The sequence below is a fragment of the Ascaphus truei genome, chromosome 1 (genome assembly GCF_040206685.1).
Source record: "Ascaphus truei isolate aAscTru1 chromosome 1, aAscTru1.hap1, whole genome shotgun sequence".
Taxonomy (NCBI): Eukaryota; Metazoa; Chordata; class Amphibia; order Anura; family Ascaphidae; genus Ascaphus; species Ascaphus truei.
Genome location: NC_134483.1, coordinates 546,355,464 through 546,380,301, shown reverse-complemented (window position 1 = coordinate 546,380,301; position 24,838 = coordinate 546,355,464). Strand labels below are relative to the sequence as shown.

General features: G+C 42.9%; 1 protein-coding gene across 1 annotated transcript in view; it reads right to left on the bottom strand.

Moving 5' to 3' along the window:
- Positions 1 to 13,008: 13,008 nt before the first annotated feature.
- Positions 13,009 to 24,838, bottom strand: part of LOC142465292 (vomeronasal type-2 receptor 26-like) — a 166,319-nt gene continuing 154,489 nt past the window's right edge. Inside the window, exon 7 of the mRNA XM_075569338.1 lies at positions 13,009 to 14,163. Coding sequence (XP_075425453.1) covers positions 13,256 to 14,163 — 908 coding nt within the window. The 3' untranslated portion in view covers positions 13,009 to 13,255. The remainder of the gene's footprint in view (positions 14,164 to 24,838) is intronic.

The following is a 24,838-nucleotide window of genomic DNA, read 5'->3' as shown; positions in this document are numbered from 1 at the left end:
GCCCCACAATAAACATCATTCTATTTATTAAATACATTACCCACCCCCTGTGCCCCCCCATAAATATATGATTTATCCTTTTAAATACAGGGTTCATACACCAGCCCCCCGCGAGTCCCCGGTGTTCACGGCGGGTCACCTGACAGACCTACAGGGTACCAGCAACTTGTTTCATACAGGTTCTGGAGGCCGGTTGGTGGGTCGCGCCAGGCGCCTTGGCCCATCAGGTGGTCTCCGCGAGTCACTGTGGGCCACAATTGGGTCCCCACGGTAGGCCCACGGATGTCTGGGAGCCCTGGGTCAGACCCACAGGTGTCTGAGGGGCCTCGGGTTGTTTACACTGGGGTCTGGGGACACACGGGTGCTCACAATGGGTCCGCTGTGCCCCCACGGATGTGAGGCCACCGGTTCTTCCCCACAGACTACGGGTCCGCGGTGCCTCCACAGATGTGGGGCCACCGGTTCTTCCACGCAGGTGTCACCTGTGGACCACACAGCCTGGTACCCATGAGATACCCAAGTATACCTCAGGTGGTCTCCAGAGGTCTCACGCAGAACCAAACCTGAATGTAAAATAAATAAGTAGAAAAATAAGGCAGTGCACTGCCCAAAATAACAGAAGGAGGCTCACGGTTTTAAGCAACAAAAAATAGATTTATTACATAAAATGTGGACAAAAGGGTCCCCCCTAGGCCACAGCAGGGGTCCACCAACTAGTTTCAGGCAACAATGCCCTTTATCAAGTGCCCTTTGATAAAGGGCATTTTTGCCTGAAACTAGTTGGTGGACCCCAGCTGTGGCCTAGGGGGACCCTTTTGTCCACTTTTTATGTAATAAATCTATTTTTTGTTGCTTAAAACCTTGAGCCTCCTTCTGTTATTTTGGGCAGTGCACTGCCTTATTTTTCTACTTGTTCCTGCCATCACCTGGGAGATTGCATGCCTATGAAGATTCTGAGATTGGATACTCCAGGAGAAACTGAGTGAGTTCACTTTGTGGGTCGCTGTACCCCTTTTTTTCTCTGATATATGGGACGTTGGTCTGTACTATTTATATATGGGGCCCCTGGCATTAGGTACTAGACCCCTAACCCTATTAGGGTTTCGTTATGCTATATGCTTACATTGAAGGAGTTTATCCTAAACATCAGTTTATAATGCCAAACAGGACTTGTTTTTTCTGATGCACTGGCTTTCTACACAACCTTGTAAAATAAATAAACCTGACCTATACTTTCAATACATACATCACCCCACCCCCAAACACATAAAGTACAATCATGTGCCAAATAACTATTATCCAGATATGGATAATAGATTATTTGCCCATTATTAAACACATAAAACATGCATAACTCAAAACATGAATTTTTAATCTTAAAATCATCACATTGCATGTTAAAATAAATCCAGCTGCCATTGTAAATATAACCCAAGAAACCAGCAGCTGCACAAATGTATATGAAATGTCACACAATTGCATTGAGTGTGTACATGATGCAATTAATCTGTGCATCATGTAACACTATACAAAATATATGTAACAATAAAATACAATATGAACAATGTCCCCTAACCAGCAATGCCATTATGAAAATCAAATATAAACCAAGCAACATCAATACAATTAACATCAATCAATTAATCCATTTCCTCAAACAATTACAATACAATACAAATCAATTATACAATTCCCTATTAAATTCCTAAAGCCAAACCATTGCCAAAACAATTCAATTTTAAAGTAACCACCATCATTCTAATCTAAGTACCATAAAGAATCCATTAAAATTAACCTGTAACTAAATACAAATTACATTATTCACAACAATGACAAAATAAAGCTGATAAATACATTAGCCATACTTGAAAAGAACATAAACATTAGCAAAACAATCAATTATTATCCCTATATGTCTATCCATATCGATAGATATACATAAAATACAGGGGCAATAATAGAGCATAAAAAACAATGCATTTCAATACAACATTCACATAGAATACACCCATTCAGTGTCCGTGAATGTATGTATATACATAGGTACATAGCTACATTCACGGGCATTAAATGGGACTGAAAAAATAAAAGACATGAATGAAAAATTAAAAAAACCTGTTAAAGTAAAAATAATAAACTTTTCTTTTGTTTACTCACCATTAGATGCCCACTCACCGAAATCCAGGCGACCCGGAAGCACTGGAACAAATCCACAGGTAAACCATAAAATAAAAAACCATTATAATCCATAACGGTGTCTTGTTGTTCTATTTGTAATCCTTCCCGTCTGTCTTGGGGTCTTCTTTTCTTCTTTGGGGTCTTTTGGGATCTTCTCCGGCTTCTTCCGTCTTCTTCTATCTTCTTACGCCACGCCCTTCTTCTCTTCTTAGGAGGGGAGATGTTCCCTCCTCGGCGACTAGCTTCAAAATGAGGCGACATAGGCTTTTATAGGCCTATGACGTCACATTTTGCTCAAATGTTTCCCACGGTCCTGATTGGGCCGTGAAAAACATGTGATTTGGCCGAACCAAAAAAAAAAATTATGACGTCATTTAAAGGCAATGAAAGCACAGCCAATCAGAATGGATTAAAAGGGATAGGCGTTTGTTGTTTTCAAATATTTAGCTGAAGCAGTGAATACAGATGGTGACCCACGAGCGGTACTGATTCTGCAAGTAAAGGCTGCCTGTGACAGGGCTGCTTGCACTTTTGTAGAAGTTAAATGCATGTTTGCTTTCTGGCATCAAGTGCACCACTTTATCTTTCTTTTTTACTGTTTTTGTCTTTTTTTGCTGGGCCCAGCGATCTTTTTTTTGTTTCCTTTATCTGAAACTTTATTAACCTTTAATGTGGTGTCCTGAGGTCAGTCAGTACAATACAGGTCTGGTTGGAATTAAACACAGTTTGATGTTACACAGCCATGGGCAGTCTCTGTTATAAAGGAAAAGGGTGTTTCCTTCCTGCATACCATTCAGGGTGGATTATACCATGGTATGGAGGGGGAGGAATCAAAGTAAGTGATACTGAATGTCATTTATTTTGCAGAGCAAAAACATGCATGGGTTGTGTGTAAAAGGTACTGTTGTTTATTTTGGGCTTGCTATTGAAAATTGTATGTGGTGTGAAGTGTATTATGTTTGCTAATTGTGTAAGTTTTGGGAGACCACTCCCCTGTGTGGTTTACCTAATTTGGTTTTGTCCTAATTAACCAGTAATAAAAGGGAGGGGGTTTATTTCCCTGGGGCTCTGCTGCACTCCTTTTTGCTGCTATGTCATATGAGGTTGTCTCTTTCTGCACTTCTTGTTGCTGTTATGTGATATGAGGATGTCTGTGGAACTTCAGTGAAAGGATGCAAACTTTCTAATGCAGATATTGCTGGCTATTCTGTGGCTGGAGACATCACGCTGGGAGAACTGGTTGTTGTACACCTGAATGTGGAATTCCTAATAAAAAGAAGGTTCAGAGAACAGCAAAAGCCTCTTTCATTCTTCTCAGGGTCTGATGCTGCTGCTTCTTTAAATAAAGGCTGGGACTCAACCTTTCACATATGGTGGCAGTGGTGGGATAATTGATGCTGTACCCAACATCTAAACCCTGTGGTCCCCAATGAAAAGGACCCAAAGGAAAGTAGCAGCTCGCCCTAACAGACGAAGTTATCCAGGTGTCCTGACCAGACAAGGGCTGATCGAGCATAGGAGATTGGTGCCGGGAGTGGAGGTAATTATGTAGGATGACAAGGGATTGGAGGCCACTGAGGACACTGGGGATGTTGGAGCCAAGCCCAAGACCCATACAGTGGAAGCAGTTAAGTCTGGAGCGGAAGGAAAGGATGACCTTCTGAAGTGGCTGGTGGTCCAACAGGCAGAACAAGAGCAGCAGTGACAGGAGATGGAAGAGAAACAAGAGCAGTGGCGACAGGAGATGGAAGAGAGATGGCAGGAGATGGAAGAGAGATGGCACAGGGAACTAGAGAACCACCGTGAGGAATAGGAGCAGCGATGGGCCAAACAAGTAAAGCAACAGGAGAAACGGATGGATGATATGCAGCAGCGACAGACGCAGCAGATGACGGACTTGATGAAGCTCCTTCAAGCAGGAACCATAACACCGGCACCTGAGCCAATCATCCTCAAAGAGATCCGCTTAAATAAACTGAGCCCTGAGGATGACATTGAAGCTTTTCTCGTCATGTTTGAGAGGGTTGCCAGAGTCAGTCAGTGGCCAAGATCCCAATAGGTAATGAGGCTAGTGCCCACACTGACCGGGAAGGCTCAGATGGCCTACAGTGCTCTAAGTCCAGGGGATGCCGAAGACTACGAGATGGTGAAAGAGGCCATTTACAGGCGATATAACATCAACCTGGAGACGTTCAGGCAAAGATTCCGCAACCTCTGCTATAATCATTCAGAAGAACCGGGGAGACTTATGACAAATTAATGGACCTTATGAATAAGTGGATTAAGCCGACCGAGAAGACAAAAGAGGAAATTTTGGAGCTATTTGTCCTTGAGCAGTTCCTGGAAATTCTGCCACCAGTTGCGCGACTGTGGGTGCAGGAACATCGTCCCAAAACTGGGATTAAGCTATAGACCTGGCTGAGGACTATTTGGCTGCTCATCAGGAACGTGAGAGAAGACCAGTGGTAAGATCTCCTCCCCCCTCAGCACATGCACCACTACGGGAATCTTCATTTAGACAGGGGGCAGGTCGGAGCTCACTTATACAGGATACACGGGTATGCCATCTCTGTAAGAAACCAGGGCACATAGCCAGATATTGCCGACAAGGGAAGAATGGGCCAAGTACTATGATCACTAATGCTGGTGGATTCATTAAGGAAGTGACCATCAGGGGGAAAATGGTGAAGGCCCTCATAGACACTGGGAGTGAAAGTACTTTGGTAAAGAAAGGACACTTTTCTAAAGGGATACCAGTGGGCTCTCTGGACATACATTGTGTCCATGGACATTATAAGCAGTGTCCAATCATTCCGCTGCCTATCACCGTTGGTACCGTTACACATGTAGTACAGGCAGGGGTAGTAGAAAATATGCCCTATATGGTGATTCTGGGGCGGGACTTTCCAGGTCTGTTAGGACTATTGACACAGTGTTCAGCAGTTACCACAAGGGCCCAAGCAAAGAAGCAGGCTGAAAAGGAGAAGGACATGTCCTTGAGAACTTCTTTGGAGGGGCTTTTTCCTTTTCACCCAGAGATCTTTGGTGAAGAAGGGAGAGACAGGAAATCCCGTAGGCAAAAATGAAAGGACAAAGCAGTCGGTTCTAGAGAATTAGGGGTGCAAGACTTGGACGAAGTCAATAATGTTTGGGGCAAGGATATTGTTGAGGTGCAACAGCAGGACAGCTCACTAAACCCTTTTTTTCAGCAGGTGGTATCCCAGACTGAAGAGATGAGTGAGTTTGGGCCTATATCATCATATGTATTACGGCAGGGTGTATTAACCAGGGTCTGCAAGGTATCCTCAGTCTTCTTTACAGGTGGAGCAGGTCATGGTGCCAAAAGAATTTCAGAAGGAGATTCTGCGGTTGGCACATGATGTTCCCATGGGGGGTCATATGGGCAGAGACAAGACCTTATGTAGAAAATTAATGCATTTCTTTTGGCCTAATGTACATAAGGATGTGGGAGAATATTGTGCCTCTTGTCCTATATGCCAACAGGTGGCCCCAGTAAACCTCATGGATCGGGGGAAATTGATCTCTATACCGGTAGTTGGGGAAGCTTTTGACCGGGTGGCCATGGATGTGGTGGGTCCTTTACAAAATAGTTCTAATGGTAATCAGTATATACTGGTACTATGTGATTACGCCACCAGGTATCCAGAAGCAATTCCCCTGCCCAGTGTTACTGCTAAGAATGTAGCGAATGCTCTTATTCAAGTATTTGCAAGGGTAGGAATCCCTCGTGAAATTCTCACGCATCAGGGGTCAAATTTCCGTCAAATTTAATGAAAGAAATGTATCAGTTGTTGGGAATCCAGACCCTACGTACATCCCCATATCATCCCCAAACTGATGGTTTAGTAGAGAGGCTAAACAAGACACTAAAAAGGATGATTAGAAAGGTGGTAGGTGAGCAGCTAACAAATGGGACCAGTGGTTGCCTTATTTATTGTTCTCATACAGGGAAGTACCACAAGCCTCAAAAGGATTTTCCCCGTTTGAGTTACATTATGGAAGGCAACCCCGGGTCTGCTAGCATTAATCAAGGATTCCTGGGTGCAGCAGGATCCTTTGAGGGATAATACCATAGGATATATTACCCAGATGAGGGAAAAGATTATCCGAATGCAGGATCTGGCTAATGAAAATTTGAGGGAGAGTCACTTAAAACATCTAGAGGAAGTGGTTAATTTGATTGCAGAGGCTGGGTTAACCATAAACCCAAACAAATGTGCCCTGGGTTTCACACAAACTAGATATTTGGGATACATGTTAGGAAATGGAGAGGTGCGACCGGAGAATAGCAAAGTGAATGCTATTCGGGAAGCAGCGATACCTAGAACCAAAAAGGAGGAAAGATCCTTTCTTGGATTGGTAGGATATTACCGAAAGTTTATCCCTAACTTTTCCTCCATACTGCACCGACACACTTTATTCGAGCAAATACCCGGTATGTACCTGGCAGATACCTGGAATGCGCCGCTCCTCACCTCTGACAAGCCCCGTTGTGTTTGCCTTCCCAGCCTGGGTTCATGCCTGGCTGATGGGCGGCTGATCTGTTAAATGATAATGATTAGGATTTAATAGTCTGCAATGCTTCGCGTGTCTACCAGATGGCATAAATTCATGAATTGTAATGCAGTATATATATATATACTGTGCAGTATTGCAGCCAGCGGGAATAAAATGCTTCAATCCCTGCTTGGAAAATAACTCAATGCACTCGGGCACAAAACAGTCACAAACCTCAATACACCCGGGTATACCCGAATTCGTGGGACTAGCCAAGCTCGAATAAAGTGTGTCGCCAGTGTAGCAGCCTCGCTGACCAATTTAACCAAGAATAAGGAGCAAAATTTGGTGACCTGGACTTCAGAGTGTAATGCTGCATTTAACCAGTTGAAGGATATTTTATGCTGTGAACCAGTGTTGAAAAGTCCAGACTTCAAGTTACCATTTATTGTACACTGTGATGCTTCAGAGGTGGGGCTAGGGGCAGTACTTAGCCAGGAAGTTGAAGGAGTGGAACACCCTGTTTTGTATATAAGCCGTAAGCTATATCCTAGAGAAACTAAATATGCAACGGTTGAGAAGGAATGTCTTGCGATTAAGTGGGCATTGGAAGCATTGAGGTGTTACCTGTTGGGGCAGCAATTTTCACTAGTCATTGATCATCATGCACTTACGTGGCTAAACAATATGCAATGTAAAAATGCCCGGGTTACCCGATGGTATCTAGCCCTGCAACCATTTAAATTTACGGTATCATGCCGACCTGGAAGTCAGCATCATAATGCAGATCATTTATCCCGATATGGGGCTGAAATAACTAGGAAGGAAGGTGCTGAGAAATAGCAAGATTGATGTTCAGGAACTTTAATGTATTTAGATTTGACAGCAGTAATTGTGGCTCTTTCTTATAGAGGGCCTGGACATGGAACCTCTAGAGTGGGAGGGTGGAGGTTCCCTCTTTCTCAGTATAGGAGAGTAAAATTGCAGCACCCCTGTCTCATACAAAAGTATGTTGGAGAAAAATCCTGACTGTTTTCCTCTTAAAGTGGGGGATATGTGACAGGGCTGCTTGCACTTTTGTAGAAGTTAAATGCATATTTGCTTTCTGGCATCAAGTGCACCACTTTATCTTTCTTTCTTTCTGTTTCTGTCTTTTTTTGCTGGGCCCAGCGATCTTTTTTTTGTTTTCTTTATCTGAAACTTTACTAACCTTTAATGTGGTGTCCTGAGGTCAGTCAGTACAATACAAGTCTGGTTGGAGTTAAACACAGTTTGATGTTACACAGCCATGGGCAGTCTCTGTTATAAAGGAAAAGGGCGTTTCCTTCCTGCAAACCATTCAGGGTGGATTATACCATGGTATGGAGGGGGAGGAATCAAAGTAAGTGATACTGAATGTCATTTATTTTGCAGAGTAAAAACATGCATGGGATGTTTGTAAAAGGTACTGTTGTTTATTTTGGGCTTGCTATAGAAAATTGTATGTTGTGTGAAGTGTATTATGTTTGCTAATTGTGTAAGTTTTGGGAGACAACTCCCCTGTGTGGTTTACCTAATTTGGTTTTGTCCTAATTAACCAGTAATAAAAGGGAGGGGGTTTCTTTTCCCTGGGGCTCTGCTGCACTCCTTGTTGCTGCTATGTGATATGAGGTTGTCTCTTTCTGCACTCCTTATTGCTGTTATATGATATGAGGATGTCTGTGGAACTTCAGTGAAAGGATGCAAACTTTCTAATGCAGATATTGCTGGTTATTCTGTGGCTGGAGACATCACTCTGGGATAATGGAAGAGTACACCTGAATGTAGAATCCCTAATAAAAAGAAGGTTCAGAGAACAGCAAAAAACTCTTTCATTCTTCTCAGGGTCTGATGCTGCTGCTTCTTTAAATAAAGGCTGGGACTCAACATTTCACACTGCCACACCGCATAGGACTACCAGCTGTGAATGGAGTATATGCAGAAAAGTGTGAAAATTGATGCAAGACTGTGCTGAAGCAGGGCAATTTTCAGAAAACAAGTGCTGAGGGTAAAACTTCCTACTAGAAAAAGGAATTGCTGTGCTGTGTAAAAGGTATCCCAAAGTGTGAAGAGTGAATGTCATAATACCCAAAGTTGAGACTGAACTCAAGCAGAAAACCACATTATTTGGCTGAAGTGGAGGGATTTCACCTAGCAAGTAAATGGTGTAAAGTAAACAGAATTTTTTACCTAGCAACTGCACATCCCGTATACCTAATGAGAGAAAATGCGTGCACAGTACTGCTGATATTATAAACTTACCCAAGAGAGAAAAAGTCTACAGAGATGCGTGTGAGAGCTATGACCTCTACAAGCAAAATATGCCCACCTGTAGGACTACCACAATTGGGGGTTCTAGCAAATACAGTGGCAACAGCGGCAATAGCGCCTCCTGAGGTCAGGAAGAAAATTACACCTGATAGCCCCAAAATGGAGGACAAGATGCAGTGTTCCTGTAATGAACCCTACCCCACGGAAGAGTGGCCCTTCCAGTCCGATGAGGAGGAGACATCTCTTATGGGGAACCCACACCGAGTCACACCCACAAAACACCCCAAGAATGGTGGGGGTGCCTGAACTCGGTACGAACCGAAAATACCGCTCCCTATGATGACAAATATGATCGGCAGGAGAAAGAGCGGGAGCAGTGGATCACCGAATATTTCCGTCAGCTGTTACAGTTGCAAGAAAAGCCGGGTGGATCTAGGGACGCTGCTAAAATTTCAAATGAAGATGGAGACCCCAGTATCCCTGAGGGGACGGTGTCATCCAAAACAAAAAGGTGAAAAAAGAATGTCCGCAGTCCCTGTGGAGAAAAAGGGGGACCGAGATGCCCTGCAGCCTAGAGAAAATGGAGAATTCGTTCCTCGGATAACCGAATATCCAGAGGGCCCAAGGCAGAAGTCGTGTACCCCAAAGAAGTGTCTGTACAATGCCAACAGTGAGGAACCATCAACCAACCATCCCAGGGAAGTGGAGGCGGAACCAGTGAGTGTTGATCCCTTGACCAGCCCTGAGGATGCCCTGAAATATTCCAGGCATGACTGTGATATACTCCGTGAACAATTGAAACAAAAGAAAGATGATTACGCAAAGCTACTGAAAAATAACGTGAAGCTACAGGAACATGTGCTCGCATTGTACTCTGCAGCAAGGACAGAATTGGACGATCTCAAGACTGAGCTAGATACTGCAAATGCTACTATATCTGCCATGGATGAAAAGCAGAGCCAATCTGATAAAATGATAGCTAAGCTGAAGCGGAAGTATGAGGAGGCACTGAAGCAGATGACAGTCTTCCAGCAAGAGGTTCACACTCTTCGCATAGAGCTGAATGCCTCACAGCAGGAGGTCAACAGTGTCCGGACAGAGGTGGATGTATCTCAGAAAGAGGTTCAGACACTCCGCAGAGCACTGGATGCCTCACATCATGAGACCAACAGCTGCCGCACAGACCAGAAAGGAACTACACAGTCTCACTGAGGAGCTGGACATTTCTAAAGAAACGATTGTCAATCTTAAGACAGATCTCAAAGTCTCTCAGAAGGAGCTTCAGACCCTCAACCTAGAGAAGGAAATCTCACGTGAGGAGACTGTCATTCTCAAAGCAGATGTGCGTAAATGGAAGGAGGACTTCAAGGAGGCCCTGAATAGAACAGAGACTGAAAAAGGTGAAAATTTAATATTAAAAAGGGAAAACTTAAAACCGGAAGAAGAAAATTTTCATTTGACAGACGAAGTCAAGGAAAAGAATGAAAAGCTGCATGAGCTTAAGGAAATAAATAAACTGTTGGAAGGTGAGAAGTTTGAAGCAGAGCACCGACTGCAGAACCAGCTGCAAGGTCTGCATACGCACCTCCAGATGTCCGAGGAGAAGAAGCGAACTCTGCATGAAGACAATCTGCAGGCTATTAAAGAAATACAAGTACTGAAGGAATGTCTGATTACCCAGTATGTCCCCGCAAAGCAGCATGAGAAACTGAAGGCTACCCTGAGCATCACCAAATCATCGCTAAAGGCCAAGCTTAGAAACCAGGTGACTCGGCACAAAAGGGAGCACAAGAAGGTTCAGAAACTGAAACAAGTAACTGTGGCCCAAGCAAAGAAGTTCATAGTGCTTCACAATGCACTAAAAATGTGGAAGCAAGCTCAGAGAAAGCAAAGCATGCAGATAAATTCCCTGAGAAGAGACTTGCAAGACGCACTCAAAAAACAGGGATCTCTCGCGGATGAGATGAAAGTTCTACAAGGACAAGTATTGATCCTGACTAAGCGTCAGTATCCCAAAGCCACAAAAACCCATGAAAACAAGGGTACAGTGACAGCTGGGAATACTGCTCATCTGAAAGACAAGGTTGCAAAATTTGAACCACCTAAACAAGCACTAGCAAAACCTTCAGCCACCCAACAGGCAATAAAAGAAGGTACACGTGCTGAATCAAAACCAGAAGAATCCTTAGCTGATGAAGCTGAAAAGATGGGACATTCTCTGGAAGTGGGTGTAGAATTACAACTTAATCCCAAAGAGGCTGAACTAGCAACCCCATTGAGTGGGAAAAGGGCAGAGAGACAGCTTCAAGAGCGGAAAACTCAAAGGGCTGTTTATAAACGCTCTGCAACTGCTGCCACACAGTCTGCCTACAATAAGATGAGCACCCAACGCAAGGGAAATCTAATGACCACTCACAAAGCAAAAAGACTATACTTAGAAAAAGTCCTCCTCGAGCGACTGAGGAGGGCTGATCTCAAGCACCTTCGGGAGGAGACACGAATAAACTGGAGAAAGGGCTCCAATCCCAGCGGGACTGAGGGTTCTCTTCCTCCATCCACTCTCATTCAAGTCACAGAGATATCTAGAATGAGAATGGAAGGATGGGCTTTGGCCATGACAAGCCCGAGCTTCCCACAAACAGGGGAGGTATGTAACAGGGGAGTTATCCCGGTTCAGGTAATGTGCCTCTAATCCAGCAGTGTGGTGGTTAACCGCTGGTAGTCAATTAACAAACACCACCTGCCTGATTAGATTGCTTAGAAAAGCCTGTCTTTTGAGACAGGAAGGGAGATTGTCCCTGACTCTCACAACTTGTGAGACTGACATGGGGACAGACGTTTTGAGTCTACCAGAAGAGGCTGCTTGCAAGACACAGGGGAAACTTCTAAACCTGAATGCTGACAAACCCTGAGGAAAAGGTAGCAACCATGGACAGAGAAGATTTTCCCTCCAAACCACAAGGAACAGATAAGACTTTAATTTATAAGACTTTTTTTTTATCTGTTCTTTTCATGATATATGTCTGGGGGCTGGGAGACATAGTTATCTAAAGGGAGTTGTGGACTGCATAGGATTTCACTAGAAATACTCCTAAGTGAATTGAAGCTTTGTTTACCCCTTGTTGGTTTCCTGATGTTAAGGAAACAGGCGCAATAAAAGCCTTATTTAATTTCACCATAACCAGTCTCCCTTGCATACCTCTGTGAGTGTCCGCCTACAGGGACCCACATTTTGTAGGGGTAACAAGCCATGCTTAACCTTTTTTATGAAGGCTGGCTACTCTCACATCACACACCTGATTGCGAGACTGACTAAAAGGATCTCCAGCTCCACTCAATCACCCTACCGGACACCCAGGCTTACCTTCTGGAGTGGATAATGGGGCCAGAATAAGCCTTTTATTTATGGGGATGTAATAATAGCCATTATTCATTATAATTCTCTCTTTTTACCGCAGTATTATAGCCTAATGTTTATACATTTTTATCTATGGTGGGGAAAAAAGCAGTTTCACTCATAATCAGTGTTATTTGTTTATTAAAGCACAGATAAAAGGTCTATGTTAATATAATATTACTTCATCAGTATCCAAAAAGCACATTTTATTCACAATGTGATGAGAGAGCGAGAGAGAGAGAGAGTGAGAGAGAGACTGAGACTGAGAGAGAGACTGAGAGAGAGACTGAGAGAGAGACTGGGACTGAGAGAGAGACTGAGACTGAGAGACATAGAGAGACTGAGACTGAGAGAGAGACTGAGACTGAGAGAGAGACTGAGACAGAGAGAGACTGAGAGAGAGACTTAGACTGAGAGAGAGACTGAGACTGAGACTGAGAGAGAGACTGAGAGAGAGATTGAGACTGAGAGAAAGACTGAGACTGAGAGAGAGACTGAGACTGAGAGAGAGACTAGGAGAGAGACTGAGAGAGAGACTGAGAGAGAGAGAGAGAGAGAGAGAGAGAGAGAGAGAGACTGAGAGAGAGAGAGAGACTGAGACTGAGCGAGAGACTGAGAGAGACACTGAGAGACACTGAGAGACTGAGACTCTCTTTCATATCAATAACATTTCATAGATATTTATTCTCTGGTGAAATTCAAAGTTTAATGACAAATTAGAAACGTTATCAGAAATGTAAAGATTGCACTTTTGTTTTCGTCAATTTACAACTTGTAAGGTTATAAAAATCTCTTGCAAAGTTTTTAGAACTTTTCTTTTCACAAAGTTTGAACAAATGTGGTCAGGTTTGTAGATCTACTGTATATACAAGATTATCCATTTCTCTTACCAAGCATATGTGTTTTTGTGTTCATCTCAGGTCTAAACAAAATGATGTAGCATTTTGGAATAAATATACAGCCTAAGAGTCCAGCACTTGAAGTCAATATGGCAAAAATCTCTACAGACACCATATTTTTACCTTTGGTGCTCAGATAAGCTGGGATCATTGCAATCCAAACACTGCAAAATACCAGCATGCTGAAGGTGATGTACTTGGCCTCATTAAAACTGTCAGGTAAATTCCTAGCAAAGAAAGCTATAATAAAGCTCACACCTGCCAGAATCCCCATAAAACCCAGAACTAAGTAAAAGGCAATATCTGAGCCTTCATTACATTGAATGATGATCTTTCCAGGATCAGAGTGCATGTTGAGCTCCTGAAATGGGGGAGAAATAGACAACCAACTAATGCAAATTGTGACTTGAATGGATGAGCACAAAAAGACAATTGAACTGGGCAGTTTGACTCCCATCCATTTTCTCCATATATTTCCAGGTTTGGTGGCTTTAAAAGCAATGCAAACCATGATAGTCTTGGCCAGCACAGAAGAGACAGCTACGGAGAAGATAATTCCAAAAGAGGTTTGACGCAGCATGCAGGTTATATCCACAGGACGACCAAGGAACAAGAACACACAGAGGAAGCTCAGCATGATGGAGACAAGGAGAATGAAGCTGAGACTCTGACTATTAGCTTTGACAATGGGAGTGTCCTGGAATTTAATAAAAACTCCCAATATCAGTGCAGTTATAAGACACAGGAGAACCGAGACAGATGAAAAGACTATGGCAATGATATCATGGATGTAAGATAGAAATTCAATCAGTCTGGGAATACACCGATCCTTCTTCTCATTGGGCCATTCTCCATCTGGGCATTTTAGGCAATTTTCACTATCTGCAAAAATTACAAAAAAAAGAGAAACATAACATAAATTTATATGCAAACTATATATATATAATGAAAAAAAAGAAAAAAGCGCCCAATCCTAGTGCATTACTGTGCAACGGTGTATTTAATATTCCAAAAAAACTCATACATAGAACTCAGAAACAACGAAGATAAATCAGCAGTTTATGAGATAATAGTCATGATCTGAGTGTACAGCGAGAATCTGCTCCTCTGCTCCACTGCACCGCAGCTCTGCAACTCCACCAGGTCCGCTCTGACCCTCATGAGTCACAGTCCAGCAGGAACTCACGACAATGGGCTCTACACGAACACTTCCCCCGGGAACACACCACCAGATGACCCTGGTTCCCGCCGGGGGAAGTGGGGGAAGTCGGATACAGCGGAACAGCTTGTGACGTTGCACAATTGTTGTAGGAATATGCAGCAGGTCACGAACAGCACTAGGATTTCCACAGCACACCTAGCCCTATGCGTTTCTTCAGACAAGCTGATTTTATCAGGGGATAGATGCCAGGCATGCTACTGGAAGCATATATACCTGGAGTCCAATAGGCTGCAGTATAAATTACTAGAAGAACAAGTGAAATCAATAAGCTAATGACCAATATATCTCAAAATCTATAAATGCTTCTATGAATAAATACCAGTGAAAAATATATTAACTAAGTCATAAATGCATGATTAATTAAATGTTGATAAATTATTTTAAAAATAAAATATAATAAAAACATGTAAACAAAATAGTATATAAAGATATATATATATATATATATATATATATATATATATATATATATATATATATATATATATATAAATAAACAGATGGCACACACATATGTGGTAAAAAGGTGCTTGTCCCATACAGGTAATGTATAGATAGGTTCCTTACCGAGTAGATCCAGGATCCCAAGATCACGAGGCAAGAAGGAGACAGCACACTCAAAGGTACAAAAAGCAGCGTGTACTCAGTAGAAAAACCGGCACATAAACCCGACGTTTCGGTCCTTGACACAGGTCCTGTGTCAAGGACCGAAACGTCGGGTTTATGTGCCGGTTTTTCTACTGAATACACGCTGCTTTTTGTACCTTTGAGTGTGCTGTCTCCTTCTTGCCTCGTGATCTTGGGATCCTGGATCTACTCGGTAAGGAACCTATCTATATATATATATAATATATATATATATATATATATATATATATATATTATATATATATATAATATATATATATATTTGAGGTCTCTATGGTATAGACCATATAAATACCTCAGATCCACTGTAAAAACAGAGAAATCTATTAACTCATTAGTTAGTGTTGGCTTGAAGGAGAATGATAATGATAATAAACGTAAAATAAATCAAAATATTTAAATGAAAAAACAAATGTACATGAATTGGATGAGGGGGGGAGTTGGGAAGGGGGGGGAAGGGGAAGAGTATATACTAAGTTATAATAATATGTGATAAAGGAATAATCCCCTATTTTGAGATAAAATAAAGGTGGGATCTGCTCAAGATACATGAACGCACCTTAATAGTGTATATTCCCATGAATAAAACCTATGGAGATCCTCATAATGGAGTGAATCCCCTGTGAGCGGAAAAAAATAAATAAAATATATATATGTATTGTTGATAGAAATCAAGCAGAAGAACAAAAAACAAAAGACAGCGAAGAACATCAGTACAAAAGATGTAAAACCACGAGAAATATACAAGAAGGATACAAACCAGACATGTATCCCAGGTCACCATGTATCCTAATTTGACGAGACTGCACTATACAGCTAGTCACATCCCACCTACCATTGAAAGGAATATTAAATTTGGAGTGAAACTAAGATAGCAATATGATTATAATAAAATAATTATAACCAACTCTGTACTATATATATATTAATCTAAAATGTAAATGAACTACTTGTGCTGAATGATAATATAGGTGATGTGATGTGTATGTACATGATGAATGTAAGTGAATCATAGTGAATATAGTGAAACTATTATAAACCCAATATTTGCGTGAAAAAGGGAGAGATGGCGAGGATAACAAGATGCATGTAATGTATATAATACAAAAATGAACCATATGGGGTCGAACCCGAAGGGAACATGTCTGGCATGTTGAACCCAGACCTCCGTGTTCAACCTCCAAGGTGGGGGAGAACCGACGTGAAAAGAAACAGTTGGCTTTGGAGATAGACAACAGTACTGATGTCAATACAGTCATTAAGACCCTCTGGACTGAGTGTATTTTATTCATATATCCAGTAAGTTTCTCTCAAACTTAAAAGCTTGTGCCTATCTCCACTCAAAAGTGTAGGATTAATTGCCTCAATACCCATAACTATCAGAGAAGATGGATCTTTATTGTGTTTGATTTTATAGTGTCGAGACAAACTGTGTGTATGCAATCCATGGATTATATTTCGTCGATGTTCTAAAAATCGCATGCATAGAGCCCGTGTGGTCCTTCCAATATATTGAACCCCACAGGGACACATAATGGCATATACTATAAAAGTAGACAAACAGTTAATGTGACCCTTCACTTTGTGTGTAGACCCATTCGAATGTGAGCTGATGGTACTAGATTTTTTTAGGTGTTTACACGTAAGACATCTCGAACGTTCACACACAAAATGACCATCATTAGATTGAATATTAGTGTTATGGCTGTTGTTGCTTTTTAATCTACTAGGTGCCACAATAGATTTTATATTTCTTGCCTTCTGGAAAACCACTGGTATCCTTGGAGGTAATTTTTTTCCCTATAATCGGATCACTAAGTAATATCTCCCAATATTTATTGAGTATATTTTTTATTTTCAAAGAGGCGCAATTAAAGTGTGTGATAAAAAGTGGTGAACCCACATGATCATTTTTATTTGTTCGTCCATTACTTTTTTTAGAAAACGTGTTGTTTTTTGATTTCTCCAAAAGCGATAATCTGTCTAACTGACCCACTTGTTTAAAGGTCTCTTGAATTATATGATTATTGTAACTTTTTTGCCACAAATATATTGACCAGAGCATCCCCCTGGGCCAAGTAATCAGAGTCAAGAGAACAATTTATCCTGACTCTAAGAAATTGGCCCCTGGGGACTTTCTCCAGCCATTTTTTATAATGGTTACTAGCAAAATGTAAATAAGAATTTGTGAATACTGTTTTGAAAAATGTTTTTTTGACAATCTGATTGTCATTGTTGACCATAGGTTCCAAATCCAGATAGTTTATTTTACATACACTGGCGACACACTTTATTCGAGCTCGGCTAGTCCCACGAATTCGGATGTACCCTGGTGTATTGAGGTTTGTGACTGTTTTCTGCCCGAGTGGATTTGAGTTATTTTCGAGGCAGGGATTGAAGCATTTTATTCCCGCTGGCTGCAATACTGCACAGTATATATATATATATACTGCATTACAATTCATGAATTTATGCCATCTGGTAGACACGCGAAGCATTGCAGCCTATTAAATCCTAATCATTATCATTTAACAGATCAGCCGCCCGTCAGCCAGGCATGAACCCAGGCTGGGAAGGCAAACGCAACGGGGCTTGTCAGAGGTGAGGAGCGGCGCATTCCAGGTATCTGCCAGGTACATACTGGGTATTTGCTCGAATAAAGTGTGTCGGTGCAGTATGTCTGTTTCAAACGTAAAACATATATCCCTTTGATTGTCATTAAAGGACAATAAAATGTCTGTGAGCTCCTCCATATCTCCATCCCAAATGAATAAAAGGTCGTCTATGAAACGGCCATTGATCACCAACACCGCCCCCAGCCTAGGATTTCCTCAAACATGGGTATCCTCCCATAGACCCATGTATAGGTTAGCATAGCTGGGGGCAAACCGGCTGCCCATGGCTGTTCCACAGACCTGTAAAAATAATCACTCTCAAACAAAAAATTATTGTGCTCTAAAATAAATGAAATAGAATTGAAAAGGAAATCTCTTTGTAAATGACTTAAATGATTTTCCTTCTCCAAAAATTTTTCTCTCACTGCTACTCCCTTAACGTGACTAATGGATGTATATAGGGAGGCCACATCACATGTGGCCCAGAAGTATGTGGGTTTCCAGGGAATCCCTGAGATGGAGTCGATGACATGCAGCATGTCCCCAATATATGATCTTAATTTAACCACAAAAGGCTGAAGAAAATAATCTACATATTGGGACACGCTGGACGTCATCGACTCCAACCCAGAGACTATTGGTCTCCCTGGTGGATGTTCCATATCCTTATGCGCTTTCGGTATGTGATAAAACACAGGTGTTCTAGGATGACGTTAGAATAAAAATTCAAATTCTGATTTTGTAATTATCTCCCTATGTTGTGCCTCCAATAGAAAGCTCTTTAGTCCTTTTTGATATGCATCCATGGGGTCCTGCTCCAAAAGTACATACACTGGCGACACACTTTATTCGAGCTCGGCTAGTCCCACGAATTCGGGTATACCCGGGTGTATTGAGGTTTGTGACTGTTTTCTGCCCGAGTGCATTGAGGTATTTTCCAGGCAGGGATTGAAGCATTTTATTCCCGCTGGCTGCAATACTGCACAGTACATATATATATACTGCATTACAATTCATGAATTTATGCCATCTGGTAGACACGCGAAGCATTGCAGCCTATTAAATCCTAATCATTATCATTTAACAGATCAGCCGCCCATCAGCCAGGCATGAACCCAGGCTGGGAAGGCAAATGCAACGGGGCTTGTTAGAGGTGAGGAGCGGCGCATTCCAGGTATCTGCCAGGTACATACCGGGTATTTGCTCGAATAAAGTGTGTCGGTGCAGTAAGTAGTGTATTCCCCCAAAAGACGATTGGCTTCTGCCACATATGTGTCCCTGGCCTGGAGGACTATCCTTCCCCCTTATCGATACCCATTATACCCCCCTCCCGCTGTCTATCCTTTTTTCTCTGAAAAGACAAGAAAAGAAAAAAATTGTGCAATTATGGGCATACTGTTTTATGGCATTGTGTACTGTATAGCTACTCCATATTGGACTACAGTAGGCAGTTAGTACTGTCAAAGTAGTCTATACTGTAACTACTGTATACTGTAACTACTGTTAAATACTTTGTAACCAGATGGCTAGTGCTGCTCTCTCAGGAAAGGAAAAATCTGTGCCATACTTACCTGTATAATACTGTACTTGGTGTGCATGTACTTACCATACTACAGTACAGTACTATACCATACTACCTTCCTGATGCTTGCCTATTACGCTCGATCACAATGGGAAACACAGTCGCAATATGGTCAATATATTTATTGCATCGTTCCACGGTGATTACATTGTTCCAAAAACTCATTATGCCTTGCGCCAACTCATCCTTTTTGGAGGGTTTCACGACTTTTCGGATATGATCCTTCAGCTGATGCCAGACCATTTAGATAGGATTGAAATCTGGCGATCTGTCATTGGAGGGGGAAAAAAAGGACAATAAGTTAAAGAGATACACAGTAAAAACAGTGGGAAAAAATGAGACATGGTTACCGCACTTACTCCGCTGGCGTCTTCACTCAGTTTATACCACGCTCAAGAATATGCGCTGTTGACGCGGTGTGCTTCGGATCGTTGTCCTGGTAGAGACGGTGACCATCTGGGAACTCACGTGTGATGTATTCCACAATCTCAGGCTCAATTTGCTCTTGGAAAAAAAGCTTTATTCATGATTCCTATAACAAGAAAAGATAAGTGCTCAAAAAACTACCCACTAGTACAGTACAGTGCATAAGGCAAAAGCGTGTGACTTATTTTACCTTCAAAGATGACAATGCATCCTGGTCCACGCCTAGAGATGGCACCCCACACATGCATCTTCACTAGGTGTTTTGGGTGCGGCATCATAGATATGCAACCTTTTTTGTGGAATGCAAAGGTGGCAAATCTCTCCAGCGATACAGTAGACTCGTCAGTGAAGATGCAATCCTGGAAAGTTTCTCCACTGTTGATCCATGCCTTGGCTTGGACCACTCTCTTGATCTTGTTAATGTCCCTTATAATAGGGTACGCTCTGTAATGACAAGGAATAATTTTATAGGTACAGTACAGTTTCTTAAACAACACTTTAACCTCCTGTACTGTCCAGTACTAACCTCACACGTCCATATTTCCATCCAATTCTGCATCTCATCTTCTTTATGCTGGTCTCGGATACAGTGAGATTGTGATTTTTCAGCAGAGAGTCTTTGACCCTTAAGGCACTCTTCTCATCATTCTCTTCACTTATTTTGTCGACCGGAAGAGTTGTATCCCTACAGTGTAAAGAAAAACAACAATCCTGTAAGTTACAGTGCAGTAGGCCGCAAGTACAGCACCTAATTTACTGTAAACAATAATATATAGATATACTGTATTATATCTTAATATATAAATTCGAAAGGTTAGTGCTAGATGCGGTGAATCTGATTGGTCCTCAGCCTCTGGCCAATCAGATTGGTGGCTCTATGACGTCACCCAACTGCCACTCTCTTCCCCCTCGGCCAGACACACACACACAAACACACACTCTCCTCTCCCCCCCATCACACTCACCCTCACGTGCGCCGCCCTGCACCGGCTCCCGGATGGAGGGGAAGCGCGGCGTGGCCCTCCTGCCCCAGCCGCCAATGCTCACTTCCCTCCCATTCCGGTGCTCACTTCTCTCCCTCCCCAGTGCTCACTTCTCTCACTCCCCGGCGCTCACTTCCCTCCCTCCCCGGCGCTCACTTCCCTCCCTCCCCGGTGCTCACTTCCCTCCCTCCCCGGCGGGGGGACAGGCAGTGGGCAGGCAGCCTCCGGAAGGACCCCCTTCCTCCTGCAGCTGCCTCCGGTAAGATGGCGGCACACAGTGGACAGGCGGGGGGTGATATTCACTCAGGAGAGAGGGGGGGTGGAGTCAGTCAAAAGAGAGGGGGAAGTCAGTCAGGAGAGAGGGGGGAGTGTGACGATAGTGAGGGTTTGGCCTGGGATTAACGGGGTTACTCCCCAAGGGCCCCCCTCTAACCTCGCCTGGGAGACAAGGGGTTAACTGGGCTGAGGTCCAGAAATGTGATTTAACCCTTGTTATAACATGAACATGCTTATTCCCCTGTGTAAAATGTATTGTTGCTGGGTCAGTGTCTGCATAACCCACCCACTGGGACTTAAGGGGTTAATCTTATATGCAGTGCTGAATAAACAGTTACATGAAAACTGGTAATTTGGTAACAGAGTAAGCCAGGACCCTGAGCCTTGGGGTACAGCCTCCGGGTCACCCCCCAAGTACACACATATTAAAAATATAACTTTGTCATAAGAGGAACATATATTTTTGATAAAGTGACTTTTTGCAGTCTTATAATGTACAGGCCAAATGCTAACTACCTCTGCCTGCCTTTGTAATGCGTACCAGGACCAACTGGTTTGACTCATGAGTCTATTCACATTTGATATGCAAGCTTCCTCTCTGGAAGTGCATATCCAAAAAAGAGGTGTGAATTGGCCAGTTGGATGCTAAATAGGACATCCTGCTAGAATTTAGCCTGGCTACACAGGGGAATTGCTATGCAAGACCCAGGAGTGATCAACAGGTAATGACCTAATTGTTTATGCGAGAAGCTACAAGCCTACTTCAAAAGGTTTTATTGATGGGCCAGGGTGGGGCTACCCCCAGCAGAAAATCAAAATGAGTAATTTTATTAAATATAAGAATATTATGAGATGTCCTTGGCGGAACAGGCTAAGAGCTACATATTTGTATTCGTGGGATTTAGCATATCTTTTTGAATCTAAACACTGTATATGTAACTGCTGCTAAATGCCAGATATTAATATCTCTATTAATTTTCATATTACACTGTAATGTTGGGTCTCTCTGCGAGCGTCAGGTGGGACGGAATGTATTAATAGGTCTCCTCTGCTTGTAGGTATTACGGAACGGGAGATAGGCAATGATTTGCAGTAAATATGAAATTTTGGTTGAGTTCTGAGGAACCCCTGTTGTGATGAGCAGGAAAGGCTAGAATTTACACAGCCTGGTCATCAAAGACCAAATTGCTAATTGTTTATGCTTGGCCTAGGGACCAAGGGAAGTGGATGTTTTTGTAAATGTGGTAATTCACACTTCAATGGAAGCCAAAAGAGCTTCAAAGACTTTTTGCTAGCCGTCGCGGCACCTAGGGTTAAAGAGATGAGTTTGACATAGTATATAAGTCAAAGCCACCCTTTACCCATGTGGTTCATGTTTTGCAAGTTCTTCAAGTGTTCAGTCTGTTCTATACCATCTTGTTTGCTGAGAGAAACGCTATGCACTGTCTTCCTGCCAGAGGTCTTTTCATGCTTCTGGGTGTCTTGATGACTATGAGGAGTGCTGTATGAACTGCCAGTCCAGCTGTGACTGCTTCATCATTTCCATTTTACGTAAGTGTCTATATTTTGCCTGTTATTTGTACATATCTGTTGTGTTGTGTTCACCTTTATAAAGGAATACATTATATTTATCATATCTAAGTCTCGTCCCAGTTCAAACCCAGGTATACTGCACCGACACACTTTATTCGAGCAAATACCCAGTATGTACCTGGCAGATACCTGGAATGCGCCGCTCCTCACCTCTGACAAGCCCCGTTGCATTTGCCTTCCCAGCCTGGGTTCATGCCTGGCTGATGGGCGGCTGATCTGTTAAATGATAATGATTAGGATTTAATAGGCTGCAATGCTTCGCGTGTCTACCAGATGGCATAAATTCATGAATTGTAATGCAGTATATATATATATACTGTGCAGTATTGCAGCCAGCGGGAATAAAATGCTTCAATCCATGCCTTGAAAATAACCCAATGCACTCGGGCAGAAAACAGTCACAAACCTCAATACACCCGGGTATACCCGAATTCGTGGGACTAGCCGAGCTCGAATAAAGTGTGTCGCCAGTGTATATATATTTATATATAGTTTTGGTGTAAATTAAAGCCTGTCTCAAGCTACCATGACAGGAAGTCAGTCAGGAGAGAGGTGGGGTGAGTCAGTCAGGAGAGAGGGGGGGGAGTCAGTCAGGAGAGAAGGGGTCGAGCCAGTCAGGAGAGAGGGGGGGGTCAGTCAGGAGAGAGGGGGGGAGGGAGTCAGGAGAGAGGGTGAGGGAGAGAGTCAGGAGAGAGGGGGGAGAAAGGGAGTCAGGAGAGAGGGGGGAGAGAGGGAGTCAGGAGAGAGGGGGGAGAGAGGGAGTCATGAGAGATGGGAGGAGAGAGGGAGTCAGGAGAGAGGGGAGAGAGGGAGTCAGGAGAGAGGGGGGAGAGAGGTAGTCGGGAGAGAGGGAGTCAGGAGAGAGGGGGGGAGGGAGTCAGGAGAGAGGCGGGGAGGGAGTCAGGAGAGAGGGTGAGGGAGAGAGTCAGGAGAGAGGGGGGAGAAAGGGAGTCAGGAGAGAGGGGGGAGAGAGGGAGTCATGAGAGAGGGGAGGAGAGAGGGAGTCAGGAGAGAGGGGAGAGAGGGAGTCAGGAGAGAGGGGGGAGAGAGGTAGTCAGGAGAGAGGGAGTCAGGAGAGAGGGGGGGGAGGGAGTAAGGAGAGAGGCGGGGGGGAGTCAGGAGAGAAGGAGAGAAAGCCTGAACAGCTGTGAAGAGGGGTGGAAGGGAGTTGGGAGGATGGGGAGCCAGAACATTACATCACGGGCAACGCCGGGTATATCAGCTGGTAGTTATATAAATATGCAGAAATAACTATAATATTAGATAGATCTATACTATATAGTTATATTAATATGCGGCAATATAAACAATAATAGATATACTGTATTATATACAGTAGTTATATAAATATACCGAATTAACTATAAAATTAGATAGATCTATGCTATATAGTTCTATTAATATGCAGCAATATAAACAATAATAGATATACTTTATTATATAGTTATATCAATATATATACACGTTAGTTACCGTTTGGTGTCCTTGTGCGTTGTTTGGTTTTTCCGTGTGCATGATAGCACACGGTGGTTGATGGAACAACGAGGCCAAAAGCAGCTAACCAGCGTTGGATATCTGCAATTCGTTGTCCGCTCGTGTACATCTCCTTAATTCTCATGCTAAGATCCTTTGAAATCTTTTTAACAGGCATAGCTGCGAGTAGAAAGAAATACAAGCACAAGAAAGTATATTCGATGTTTAGTCGATGTGTATTCAATGTGCAGTGAATCCACAAAATGGATGGTGTAATTATACGTTAATGACTCACATTAGAGTAGGCCCACTTTAAACAACTGTACCTCGTTGCCATTCATAAAAGGTTACACACTTTGCATAGCACACCACTCGATGATCTGTATCTGAACTTTCCCTTGTCCAGATACTGCATTGTGCCATCTGCTTCCATGGATCAACCCCGATTCTACGGACGCAAGAACCCACTCGCTTCTGCCGTGCCTGTCATGCAGAAAAAGCGAAAGGCGGGAGCCATTTCCAAGCCAACGCCAAAGCGAAAGGCTGAGGCTAATAAAGAAAACCTTCTGCTGACCCCAAAGGCTAAGGGTTTAAATACACGTAAGCCTTATTATGTCAAGAAGAAATTCGGTGATGTACACTCAAAGCAAAAAAAATGGCAGCCAACCCATCGAACCACCAGGCCACTTCCTCGATTACGCTTCGACGACTCTGCCGTTGCTCTCCCGGAAATCCACAA